At 39.9% G+C, this 13,850-nt stretch overlaps 1 protein-coding gene across 3 annotated transcripts in view; it reads left to right on the top strand.

Moving 5' to 3' along the window:
* TSPAN12 (tetraspanin 12) overlaps nucleotides 1-12,688 on the top strand; it is a 62,611-nt gene extending 49,923 nt beyond the window's left edge. For all 3 annotated transcript variants that reach the window (XM_036092986.2, XM_036092985.2, XM_036092987.2), the window contains one exon: nucleotides 11,116-12,688. In XM_036092986.2, coding sequence (XP_035948879.2) covers nucleotides 11,116-11,421 — 306 coding nt within the window. In that variant the 3' untranslated portion in view covers nucleotides 11,422-12,688. The remainder of the gene's footprint in view (nucleotides 1-11,115) is intronic.
* Nucleotides 12,689-13,850: the final 1,162 nt, after the last annotated feature.

The raw sequence follows: 13,850 nt of genomic DNA, 5'->3' as shown, positions 1-13,850 counted from the left end.
TCCTTAGCAATTCTCTGCGGTAGAGACATGACAGAGTGTTGTAGATACAAAAGGAGTTGGTGGGGGATAGGGGTATGTATGGCTTTCTGGCAAGTTCTACATAGTTATGAGATTGATTATTTTTCTCCCAGGTAACCCTGCTCTTACATTACTACTAGGATTCTTCTTACGACCAAGTAAATCACCACACTCACAAAAAAAGCTAAACAAAATGAGGGACGAGTGTTGAAAGAGAAATGCAAGGCAGGACGCTAGAAGTAACAGTTTAGGTCCCCAACCAGGTGCTGGCCAGGTTCAGTAACATAAAGTTAGTCAAGTCTGCATAGTAATGATCTGCACATCAGTGGCTAGAATGAGATAGGAATTAGATGAACCCAAATGGGGGCACAAGAAGGAGCCAGACACAGGGTAGGCAATCTTTAATTACCATTGTGTTTATGTTTGAGATGTGCACCACGAGGGGCTCATCATTCATTGAGATAAGCAGGTGCTAGCCACATGCAGAAAACATTTGGGGGGCATGGGGCCGAAAAGGGCCTGGGGCAAGCAAAGAGGCCGGGATGCAAAGTTCCAGCTCAGCTGGAGCATGGGGCGGGAGGGGGGCCTCCTGGCAGGGCTGGACAGGGCAGGCGCTGCATTAGGAAGAGCCCTGGCTGTCCTGTTACTGCATGCATTTTATGCTAAAGTCTGTGAGTAGTTGCCACACAGAAAGGCAGGCCACGTTCACAAATTTGAGGCATTATTATGAAAGGAAGGCTTAGCACTGAGTAGTCGCGGGATTCCGATTTATTAATAATGAAACTCCCTTCTCAGATAAACACACACAGAACCTCCTGCCCAGAGAGTGAACGGTAGGCAGCTTTCAGGCTCAGTGGTTATTTAGATGGAATATCCCCAAGAAGTTCCATTCTTGGGGTTCTTTTATATGAAGTCAAAGAAACTCCCTCCTGCCTCTCGGCTGACTCCATTATCTCCTCAGCAACTGTCAGTGGGGGTTGGGTTGACTCTGACTTGGGGTGATGTCTGTTTTATCATCCAGAGCCCTGCAGGACCAGTCTGTGCTTGGTAGGGGGAAAATCCCTTTTATCTTCAGGCTTTGCTTCATCTAATCGGGCTTCGAACCGTTCTGCCAGTTTTGCCTCAGGTGGACACATGCATGTATTCTTTCCTTTCCCTCTCTTCCCGACATAGTTCCGTTGCAGGTTTCCTGTTACCTCTTCACTGCTCCACTTCTCTTCTTATGCTCTGTTAATGAAGACTTGCAAATATTGCCTTTAGAGTTTTTACGCAGAAGAAAGCCATTATAATATTCTGACCCGAAAGAAGTACTTCACAAAGTAACAGTTTTAGATTTGTGCGTCAGAATCATTGTGTCAGCATTGTGAAGCGGAGTGGAGGTGAGGACCGGGTCTCCAGGCGGGGAGCAGCGGTAGGAACCTGTCACACATGAGATGACACTTGGTAGACCTAATTCAGGCAGAGATGCGGATTTTGTGCGGACTACACAGGGAAAGAGCTCATTCCAAATGCAATGACTTGAATACGGTGGGAGTCTATTTTTCTCTCGTAAACTGGTCCGGTGGGCCAGGCTGCCGGACAGCTCTGCTGCATAGGTTCCTCCAGGGACCCGGGATGGTGAGACACTTTCATCTTTTTTTAATACCTGTCTTCCAAAATTACTCCTGTTTTTCTCCAGTTCCAGGCAGTGGGAAGAAAGAGGGCGTGGGAAGACGCTCCAACGCGTTCAGCGCTGCACTCATCATCTCTGCTCCCATTCCATTGACGAGGGCTCCCGTGGCCCTGCTTAGCTGCAAGGGAGGCTGGGAAGTGGGGTCTCTGGGAGGCTGTGTTCCCACAGACAGCACTGATTACTGTGAAGAAGTGGAGAACAGACTGGAGCAGGTGGGGGGACTGGCAGTTTCTATTAAGGTATCGTCAGTGTAGATGAGGCAGTGAATGCATGGGGGGGATCTAAGGTCCGACGAAGAGTGGTGTCACATCTGCAGGAGAGGACAAAGTTGGGGCATGGCACCGCGGAGGGAAAGAGGAGGAGACCCACCTGTTGGAGACAGAGGAGAAATGGAAAGCAGTGTCCTGGAAGTTAAGGAAGGAGAGGTCTTTAGGGAATAGTGAAGAAGTGTGGTTCAGAGGTTAAGACTGGGCTCCAAAGCCAGACTCTGGAGGTTTAATCTTTGCTCTGCCCCTTACTAGCTGTGTGACCTTGGGCAAGGTTTTCGTGTCTCTGTGTTTCATTTTTCTCAGTGGCAAAATGTGATAACCAAAGTACCCGGGTGAGGCTTGTTTGGAGAGTGAATTAACATCTATAAAGCCCTTAGAACAGTGCCTGTTTACAGTAAACACTACCAGTAATAGCTGAGAGGTAAAGTAAATTAGGGATTGGAAAGGACACCTTGGATTTTTCAAGTAAGATACACATTGATATAGCTCTATAAATATGCATGACCTTATTTGAGCCCTAAAATATTTCTATTAAGGCACAGTATTATTCTCTCCATTTTACAGATGAGAAAAGTCAGATAAGAAAAGAGGCTAAGTGACCTAACCCCGTGTAATAGCTTGTCAGGGACTGAGCTCAGATCTATTTGATTTCAAAGCCCATATTTTTAGGCACTAAAGTTTTGAGATGTGGAATACATGGTGAGGAACAAGCTGAGTGTTTGTAGCTTCTTTTTCACTTGTGAACCTCAATGTCTGTATTTGTATAATGAGATAATAATAGTACCTACCTCATTCTAGTAGTACGAGGATAAATGGAGCTTCTTAATGAGAAATGCTTAGCAAACCACTTGGCACATAATAAACACTAATCTTCAATGCATGGTGGTAGCTAATGACAGTAATGACAATAATTGTAATATATTAATGTATTCATTAAAGTAATTAGAACAGTTAACAATCTATGATTAGATTTTTAACTAGCCAATTTGCACCCAGTTTTGCGAGTCAATACAGGACAAGTATGCATTTTCTGGTTATATATATTTGTGCCGGCTGAAAGCAGATTTTCAGGTCAAGGTTTTGGGAACTTCATGTGGTTTCCCACTTCACTTGTTTTAACACCTTCCCACTTCTTACAGACGAAATTTAGGTGGCCAGAGGGCCCAATGAGAGACACTGTTTGATGGAGCAGCTTGTAAATGTGCTTCTGCTCCCTCCGTCAGGGAGTGCCCACTGCTGGAGCTGGCCTCAGGGCGAGAACAGCGCTGTCTGGGTTTTCTGACTCCAGAGTCTCTTTACAACCACATCTTTTTGTAAAAATGAAAAATGTTCCGTACATGCAGTCTTTTAAATTTGGTGATTCTGTCTATCCAATGGGGATAAAGTGAGAATTAAACAAGATATGAGGGACTGTCATTAAGAAATAGGAAGACTTGGGGCACCTGGGTGGCTCAGTGGGTTAAGCGTCTGCTTTCGGCTCAGGTCATGATCCCAGGGTCCTGGGATCCAGCCCTGCGCAACAGGGAACCTGCTTCTCCCTCTCCCTTTGCCCCTCTCCACTGCTCTTGCTCTCTTGCTCTGCTGTCTCTTTCTCTCAAAATTAAAAAAAAAAGTAAAAATAAAATCTTTTTTATAGGAATAGGAAGAAATAGGAAGACTTTTTCTACTGCATTTCCTAGGCATGGGTTTGGTTAACCTTATTCTTAAGAGAACAGAACGTCCCATGGTGAATTTTATTACTTGCTATTTAATTTTTTTTTTTTAAAGAAACATTTCTTCCCTGAAGCATTTATGATTATCAGTGGAGAACATTTGGTTCAACCTGTGTAAAGCTCATGGACTCATGAACTGCATTCAGTTTTTTTAATTTTAGAAGAAATAAGGCTGAAGATTATATATTTGTACCTGATAATTAACACAGTCATTTCAAACTTGACAGTCATGTGTATTACCAAACGTCCATTAGAAAAATATCAATACTGGCATGTAGTGGTACCTACACCTATTTATACTTTATCTTCATAAGCTGATTAGAAGTCTGCCTAATTTTTTTATGTGGCCTGTGAATATTGAGTACTGAAAAGCCGAGGGGTTCTTCCAATTTTAGAAAATCATTTTGGAGCTAGATCAGAGCATAATTTCAAGTATATCATTTCCTCAAGTGAAATGAGGCATCCTGACATGCCTTCCAATAGATTCTAGGAAATATAGGGATTAGTGATTTTTTTTCTCTGATAAAAAGGTACTGTTATTATTTACAGTTAATAGTTGACCAGAATTTTAATATTTCAGCAAGTAAAGTAGGTTAGCCATTATGCTTATTCATAATTTTGAATTTTCTGAAGTTATTAACGTAGGACTAACATAGCTTTATTTAGGAAGAAAAATATTCAAGTAAATCAACTTAGAGTATTTTATTTTGAGAAAAGCAAGTAAGTGTAATTAAGTTCTTTCCAATTCTGAATAAAACCCCCTTTGTGAAATGGAATGCAGTTTTGAACTCTAACATTTCTGTTTCCTCTTTGACTCACCCAACAGAAATGTTTGTTTATGCAACTAAGTCTCTATGAATAGTACAATGGAGTATATAAAGACACATCTGTATGTTTTTTTCTCTAGACTTGGTGTCTTGTTTTCAACAACAGTGTCCAAGTTTCACTGGAAAGTGTAAACCTTATGCATGATTATCTGACTGGCTGAAAATAAGGTCACAACTTGTGTTCAGATTGAATATCTGAGGATGATGTGGAATGGACCATCAGCCCTGGAGCTGTTTCTATGAAGAGTTTAGAGTGGCTGAGGAGGACAGTGCTTCTATACAGGAATCTGGGAAAATACTCTCCTCAAGACGAGGAATGTTCTTTTGGGAAGTTAATCCCTAACTTTAAGTAATTGTGTAGATGATTCACTGATATTCAGCGTGATGCCTGATATTCTGCAAGTTGCCACAATACCTTCTGGATCATCAAAAAATATTAAATTGTGTGCAGTATAGAGAGATTTGTATTTAATGAATTCTTTTTTTTAAGATTTTATTTATTTGAGAGAGAGAGAGTATGAGAGAGAGAGAGCACAAGCACGGGGAGGGGCAGAGGGAGAGGAAGAAGCAGGCTCCCCACTGAGCAGGGCTCCTTCCCAGGACCCTGGGATCCTGACCACAGCCTAAGGCAGACGCTAACTGATTGATCCACCAGGCGCCCCTGTATTTAATGAATTCTAATGACAAACTTAAGTACTAAAATTCTGTCTTGTTTGAGGGGTTATCTATGTGCTCTGTAAACTAACTGAGGTAGTGATAGGGCTGACATATTGTTATAAAAATTGAGGATCCTAAGACCTTTGCTTTGAATAAACAACCCTTGCCCATCTTGACGCAGAGATAATCTTTAGGGATTATTTCCGAGATCTGGAAGGAGGCCAGGTCCTGACTATGTGTCATGTGATGCAATCCCATGTCCACACTTCTAGGGAACCTGAAAAGCTTTTTGCCAGGGATCCAAACCTTCACAACAGCCTTGGTTGTCTTAATATTTTACAGCATTTTTAGTTTTTTAAAGTTAAAAATCAGTGTTATTTTCAGAGAAACATTGACCAAATCAGCACAATCCAGAAAGAGCTCAGTAGGCTGATGCAGTGTATATATTTAGAAAACTTGAGGGAATTAGAATATTTAGTTTGGAGAAGAGAATAATTCAAGAGAAAGTGATGGCTTCAGATACAGCTCTCCACCTTATGGAAAAGAGATCATCTGAGAGCAGAACCAGGACTAACACATCTTATTAGGAAGACAGGTTCCAATAAGGAAAAGTTGAAGAATTAGTGTTCTCAAGTGCGGACAGAATGGTCTAGTGAGTCAGGCAATTCCTTTCATTAGAAGTGCATTTTCTTTGAAGGCTTTTTTTGTGTGTATATGAGCCATCCTTTCTTGTTTCTTTGCACATCTTGTTATTGTTGTTGAGAACGAGACATTCTAAATAATAAAATGTGGCAACTCTGGAAATCAGATTCTCCTCCCTGCCCAGAGTTTGTTGAGGTTGTTGTTCACTTGTTCCTTAATAACTTTCCTGAACTAGTTCTATAAACTCTGTATTCTTTGTCATGTGTGGGCACTGAAGTCTGCTCAGTTAACTTAGGGGTCAGTTGATGCCTGGAACCAGTAAGCCTCCCAGTCTCTGTCAAGGGTGCACAGAGCTTCAAAGTTAGCCAGAGGTAAGATCTTAGTGCCTTCCTGGGTCTTTCCTTAGCATGTGCACAGCCCTGGGCAGGAGCACTGCCCGACTCACGCGTGGAACTTTGCAGATCCCCACAAGTATCCCAGAACTTTGCCAAGGCCCCTGGGGATTTCTCATTCCCCCAGATTTTCTTTTTAAGCACTTTGACTAGCTCATTGTGTGCAATTATTATGCACTGCCTCAGGCAACCTCAGTGTCCTCTGGTTGCTTCTGACAAACACCCTCAGGGAAAAGGCTGTTGGGCTGGTTGAGCTCCAACTCAGGTTCAAAGAAAAACAGCCTTGCAAATGAGGTCTTCCAGGGAACCAGGAGATAGGACAAATAATGACAATTCTCTGAGAATGGGGCTTTGAAGGAGCTCCAATCCTATTCTGTTGCCTCTGGCTTCCAGGCCACTAGTTTTCACCATAATTATGGACTGTTGATTTTCAAGGCTACTGCAGAGCTGGAGAGAGGGGCTGGGAGAGGGCTAATTAAAATGTGACAGAGCTTGCTGTTCTGACTGAGACTTAGGTACTTTTCTTGAATAATGCTCCTCAGATTGCTACAAGATTGGTTAATTTTCAGAGTTCTAAAAAAGCTGATTTTGCTAGTTCTTTCCTTGCTTATGTGGAAGAGAGACTATTTAGAGGTCGTTTCTCTGCCAGTTTTGCCACTGTTGTTCTGGAAGTGCTTTTCAGCCATATTCTTAAAGGTTAAAAAGTCGAACTCATTGATTTTTCAAGTCCCCTCCCACTCTAGAACATTCAGTGTTAACTAGTATATCGCATCCCCCAAACCATCCTGGATGATATAATTTACTATGCCTTTTTTTATAAAGTGGTTGTTTAAAATATAATTAGAACAGACTTTCCCCAAAGCCAAAATATGAAACACAATAGACTGTAGTTCAGTTATCAATCTCTGCTTGATTTTACTCACAGATTTGAAAAAGAAACATTACCTTTCCTGTATTTTTTTTTAGTTCGAATGAATTAGTCAAAAGGGGTAGGAGATCTTATGCCAATAAGAAGAACTATATATCATGATAATGCTGCCTCATTCTCACAAAAGAAGAGCTATATAGGTAAAATCTAAGTAGCAGTGACTACTGAAAAGGTAAAACTCAAGTGGTAATCGACTTAAAGCATTTCACAGGATTGAAACATCACCATATGTATATCTTGAACGGTTTACATTTAATTCTGGAGTTCATTTTAATTATTATTACCAGATTATTGATATGTCCATTCTAACTAATCGTTTATTTACTTATTAAACATCCATTTTTATTTTAAGTACTGAGAATATAGGTAAGGAGTTAACATTATCCACAGTCATTTTATATCAGTTTCTTTTTTCTAAAGATGGATATGGTGATCTGGTGCTGGCAATGAGGTTAAATAATGTATCTGTATAAATTAATTTTCCAAATGTTTGAAGCTAAACCTTTTATATTTGACTATCTTTAAGGTGACCCTTTCCAAACTATATTAAATACCTCTCTGCTTCATGAGAAGGGTAGTGATCAATATCTCAGTAGCAAATAATCATTTTAGACCATTACTTCACTATCCTGAAAAACAGCAACAGCCACTGTGGCTCTTATGAGCAAGGGCTGTTGTTGCATCAGTACTCAGTGGTAACACAATGCTGTGATCTACCTTGTACTTACTTGTTCATTCATACTTGCTTTTCATAGATTTTCTATCTATTTTAATTTGAGCTTTCTAATCTTTTTTTTTTTTTTTTTTAAGATTTTATTTATTTATTTGAGAGAGAATGAGAGAGAGCACATGAGAGGGGGGAGGGTCAGAGGGAGAAGCAGACTCCCTGCCGAGCAGGGAGCCCAATGCGGGACTCGATCCAGGGACTCCAGGATCATGACCTGAGCTGAAGGCAGTCGCTTAATCAACTGAGCCACCCAGGCGCCCTGAGCTTTCTAATCTTTTGTGGGCCAACACACCAGATCCGAGCTGACACCCACTGGACTCTTACCATGTACTAGACCCCACTCTAAGTATTAAGGGTGTTTATTCATTTAATTTTCCCAATATCCCAGGTAGGTAGGCACTATTATTATCTTTTTGAGATGGGAAAACTGAAGCAGAGAGAGTAAGTAACTTAGCCCAAAGTCACATAGCTTATAAGTAGGAGAAGAGGGATTTGAAATTCAGAATTCTGGCTCTGTGGTTCATGATCTTAACTATTATTCTATCCTGTGTCATGCAAGGACGCTTGTGAGAATTACACATAAATATAAGAGTGAGTTGGCTCTGATAGACTAGCTGAATGAAACTCTTTGAAAAGGATTTGAACGAGGGGCACCTGGGTGGCTCAGTCGTTAAGCGTCTGCCTTCGGCTCAGGTCATGATCCCAGGGTCCTGGGATCGAGCCCTGCATCGGGCTCCCTGCTCAGCGGGAAGCCTGCTTCTCCCTCTCCCACTCCCCCTGCTTGTGTTCCCTCTCTCACTGTGTCTCTCTGTGTCAAATAAATAAATAAAATCTTAAAAAAAAAAAAAAAAAAGAAAAGGATTTGAACTTCGGTGAATTTTCTTTGTGACACACAGAATACGTGTGCGTGTATGTGTATGCATGCATGTACATGCATATTGGTGTGCATATTAAACAAGTAAGATGGCCAGAGAAGTGATTTTATTAAACCAGTGTTAATTAGTATTAAATTTTAAATATTTTAATTTCGCTTTTGGTGAAATTGATGACATTTTGCTAATCTTTTGCTGTTAATTTGCATTACGTGATTGACCAGAAAAAGCTCTTGAAATATGTCTATGACTAGTTTTACATGATTTTTTGCTTCTTGAGAATAATGACTTACTGGAGTAAAGTTACTGATCAATGTCTTTGGAAATCTAAGAATTATGTATTATTCATTCTTCTCCTCCAAAATAATGCACAAATTAACAACTGATTCAGTAGTCTTGCTTTCCTTGATTTAGTTCAGTTCTTTGTGGAATCTGGAGAAGAAAACAAGGAGGCAATTTTCTAAGTAATTATCAATTTCTTTTTATTCAAGTAGCTGCCTCAGTGGGGTAAGGAGACCAAGTCACTGTTTACCACAAACTCAGAAGAAAAGTTTTGAAAAGTCAAGTTCTTTTTGTTGGGAGGTAATTTTCCATGGGTCTCTTGCATTTCTGCATGTCTTGTGAGTAGAAGCACTGGATGCTTTTTTTTGGACTATCTTTCAAGGGTGGTTTTTAAAATTAATTAATTATTTATTTATTTATTTATTTATTATTTGAGAGAGACAGAGAATGAGCAGGGGGAGGAGCAGAGGGAGAGGGACAAGCAGACTCCACACTGAGCTTGGAGCCCGACACAGAACTCGATCTCATGCCCCTGAGATCATGACCTGAGCCAAAATCAAGAGTCAGACACTTAACTGACTGAGCCACTCAGGCACCCCTCTTTTCAAGGGTTTTTGCACAGAAAACAGCCTTGAAGGTGGAGATAGTGTCTCCCTCCAGAGAAAAGGGTGGGTTTATTTACTGTCCAGTATAATAATGTCTTTCTTCAAAGCAAAGGCCAAGTATGTTTACTGCCCATTATGAAAGATTAAGGTTCCCTAAACTTGAGGTTTCTCTTCCATAATGCAGCCCATTGTGTACGCAGGCCTCATCTGGCTGTCTCTGTGCTGCCAGATCTTGAGGAACTGGCACATCTTTGGCTATTGCTGGTGCTATGAGTAATAAAATCCTTGGTCTCTGTCTTCTGCCAGAAGTCCATGAAACTGTGACAGGCTAATTAGTTTGCTTCCAAATAGAGTAAAATCTCAGAATCTTCAAAGTTCTTGAAATTTATTATTATAAAATTCTTTCCTAGATTTTCACCTTCATTTAGAATCAGCTTCCCTTTAGAAGAGTGAATTATCATTTCTTTGTTGTGGACTCAATGGAGACATGGCACGTTCTCTAGGCTTTGTTCACTGGAGAAGTGACTTATGGCAGTTGTTAGTCACATTCTCCCTCCTTCCCTTTGCCCCACCCCTCCCGTGATCCTTGGTTATAGTTTTTCTTTCTTTTTTTTTTTCCCCTCTTCTCTTCTTTCAGAATTCTCTTCTATCACAGGCACTCCTTAGCCTTTTATACTTAAAACTAAACACAAGCAAACAAAAACCTTGCTTATCTTTTGAAGTCAGGTGTCTCTAGTGTGTAGGGGAGCTAACGATTCTTTCAAACCCTTACCTGGTGGAACTAGAACTTGATGTCATGGCAGAAAACCCCCCATGTGTATTTCTCCTACGAGCAGTGGGCAGAAGTGTATGCATGTGGGGCTGGGGAAGGGGAAGAGATGGGACTTCTACCCACCAGCATGTTTTAGCAGTAGACTGGGCAAACGTTCCTGATCCTTGGGGGAAAGTCTCTGACCAAATGAGCTATCATCTAAGAGTGAATACAAATAATAATAAGGAAACATTATTTTTGAAAATTTGGATCAGTTTTGATCAGGGGTCAGCAATCTATGGCCCTAAATCTGGCCTACCATGAGGTTTCACTGGAATGCAACCATGTGCTTTCATTTACAAACTGTCTATGGTGGCTTTCTGGTTACAGTGGCAGAGATGAGCAGTTGCCATAGAGACCATATGGCCTGCAAAGCCTAAAAGATTGACTATCTGACCCTTTACAAAAAAAAGAGTTTACCAACCCCTGCTCTACTTGTATTTTATGCCAGTGGTTCTCAATTTCCGGTTGTGAGGAAGACAGAAGAAGGAGAGAGCTCATCAGAATCACCTGGCCAGGCTTTTCAAAAAGTGCTCACCTCCATCTGCCCTCTGGTTTCTCCTAGGCATTCCCTGTTGAGAGTCACTGTGTTAAACCTCTATGATTCAAGTTGTTTGGTTCCATTAACTGATACAGTTTGTTTTCATTATTTTGACCCTCTGTAACACCCCCAGAGTAATCCTGTGTTATTTTTTTTACAGGGTTGTGGGAAGAAAATGTATTCCTTTTTGAGAGGAACCAAACAACTACAGGTGCTAAGGTTTCTGGGAATCTCCATTGGAGTGACACAAATCTTGGCCATGATTCTCACCATTACTCTGCTCTGGGCCCTCTATTATGATAGAAGGGAGCCTGGGACAGACCAAATGATGTCCCTGAAGAATGACACGACTCAGCACCTGTCATGTCACTCAGTAGAACTATTGAAACCAAGCCTGTCGAGGATCTTTGAACACACATCTATGGCAAACAGCTTTACTACACACTTTGAGATGGAGGAATTATAGAGAACGTCAAAGAAGGAAACCACAAATTTATTTTACTGGACTTGTGAATTTTTGAGTACATACTTACATGTTTCAGAAATGTGTAGAAATAAAAATGTTGCCATGAAGGAATGACTAAGCATATAATTTTCTACCCTTTAAAATAAAGAGGGAAAATTTCCATTTTATAAGTCACCACCTGGACAATGGTTGATGCCCTTTATAATGCTGAGGACAGATCTAATATCCACTTTATAGCCTGTATAAGATAGCATAGTTTGACCATCATTTCTGAAGCCATGTAAACAAGTTATGCTATGGTGGATTTGGAGCTACAGTAAAGTTTGATTTACTTCCATAAGCTTGCTAGTATATCAAACACCAATGAACTTCTAACATAGGAAATTAGGCAGTATTAGTGAACTGTGTTGGTTGGTGACATATTCTTCTGAGAGTGGGTAGATTATACATAAGAAAACTCTGAAGATTGGTGACTACCTAAATGTGATTTTTTTTCTGGTTACTAAAATATTCTTATTACTTACAAGAGCAAATTAACACATTGTCTTAAACTGATCAGGGATCTATGTGTATATAAGAGTCTGTGTTAAGTCTGTATAATTCAGTAGATTTCAGTTCTTATAATGTTAAGAATAACAATCATGAGTGAAAAGGATAAATTTGTCCTGTGTAGCACCATTATTTTTAACCTTTCCTGTTAATAGAGCTTTAAAATTCCATCTTGGGCTTATATTACGTACATAACTGTTAATTTAAATACTTAACCACTAATTTTGAAAATTGCCTGTGTGATGCATAGGAATCATTATAATTCAGAATGTAGCCTGGTCTCTAAGAAGTATTAACAAGAAAGCTTACACATAATGTAGTTCATTCAGCAAAATCTTGGATGCTACCTTTCTCCCAAACTAAGGCTCTTTTTGACACTAACACTTTTTAAAATGAGCTTACCTTTGTCTTCTCCAAACAAGAGGCAATAGTCCGCAAGTATGAATATAATTCTACAGAGAATAGTGTTCCTTTTCTCCAGCAAAATGTCGTGAGAATCATTAAAATAAATGACAATTTAACTAGAGATATTCTTTGCTTTATTTCACTGATTAAGATACTGTGGTGAATTACACAGATTATTAAATTTTTTACAAGAGTAAAATATATTTATTTGAAATGGGGAGAGTGCATTTTACTGTATTTTGTGTGTTACGTTTATTTCTCAGAAAATGTAAAGAAAATTTAAATGTGTCAATAAATATTTTCTAGAGAGTCATCATTTGTCTGTATATAATTTTTATACATTATAAGCACTTTTACCACTCAACAAGATCAGCAAGGGGAGAGAAATATGAGAAGAAATGACTGAGTAAAGTAACAATAATGATTTCCAAACTCTGGAACTAATCTGTAAGAGGATGTATCCTCAGTGAGAAAAGATGAAAAGATGCCCATTTACTTTTCAGGTTTGTTTTTGAGCTAAATGATAAATAATGTGGCTGTTTGCTATAATATAAAAATATGCACATTCATGCTAATTTATCTTCTCAATGTTTTTACATCCCAGTCTCTTAAAGCAATTTTTAGAAGAAAACAAGTCTAAGAAATGCAATATTTGAAATCAACTGCCAGATTTGATCTCTTCCATAGATTGAATTGAAAACTGAGTAAATCCTTTGCTCAATCAGAACCAAAAGTATCCCTTTTTATAATTTCCTCAACACCCACCTCCCCATAACTTCACTTCAGAGGGAGAGGAAGAAACAGGCTCCCCGCTGAGCAGGGAACCTCATATGGGGCTTGATCCCAGGACCAAGAGCCGAAGGCAGACGCTTAACCGACTGAGCCACCCAGGTGCCCCTGAATGCCTGCTTTTTTTTGTTGATATGTCTCAGGCACAGAAAGAAAAAGCATATATTTTGTTGACCTCAGTTAAAAAAAAATCTTCAAATTATAAATAAAAGTCAATTTCCACATTTCTAGACTTCGGCTATTTTGACCTGATTCAGTACTCTAGAACAGCCAGCATAAATTTGGGCAGTCATCTTACACAGACTGCACTGGCTTGACGGGAATGGATGGCATTTCCAGCGGTGGTCCACACCGGCCTCTTACAGTGACAGGGCAGCTGGGACAATAAAACTGCCAGAGACCTTAAAAAGTGTATTGACTATGGGAGCACTGAGGGAGTTCACTGTTTGGATATGCTGCAAACAAAATGGCTAAGTATTTCTTTGGGAGTTTTCAAAAGCTTTCTTTTCTAAAAATCACCACATTTTTAAAGCAAAAATTTAAGATTATTTTCAGGCTAGTTAATAGTCCATTCAAAGTGCCGTGGAGATTCAGAAATGACAATAGGAGATGGTGTCTATTCTCAAGCACTGTAAAATCTGGTGGCAAGACACTTGTGCCGGTCACAGATAAAATTCATAGGAGAA

This window comes from Halichoerus grypus, chromosome 12, assembly GCF_964656455.1.
Source record: "Halichoerus grypus chromosome 12, mHalGry1.hap1.1, whole genome shotgun sequence".
Lineage (NCBI taxonomy): Eukaryota > Metazoa > Chordata > Mammalia > Carnivora > Phocidae > Halichoerus > Halichoerus grypus.
Note: the sequence above shows the minus strand (reverse complement) of the source record. Positions and strands in the feature narration are given on the sequence as shown.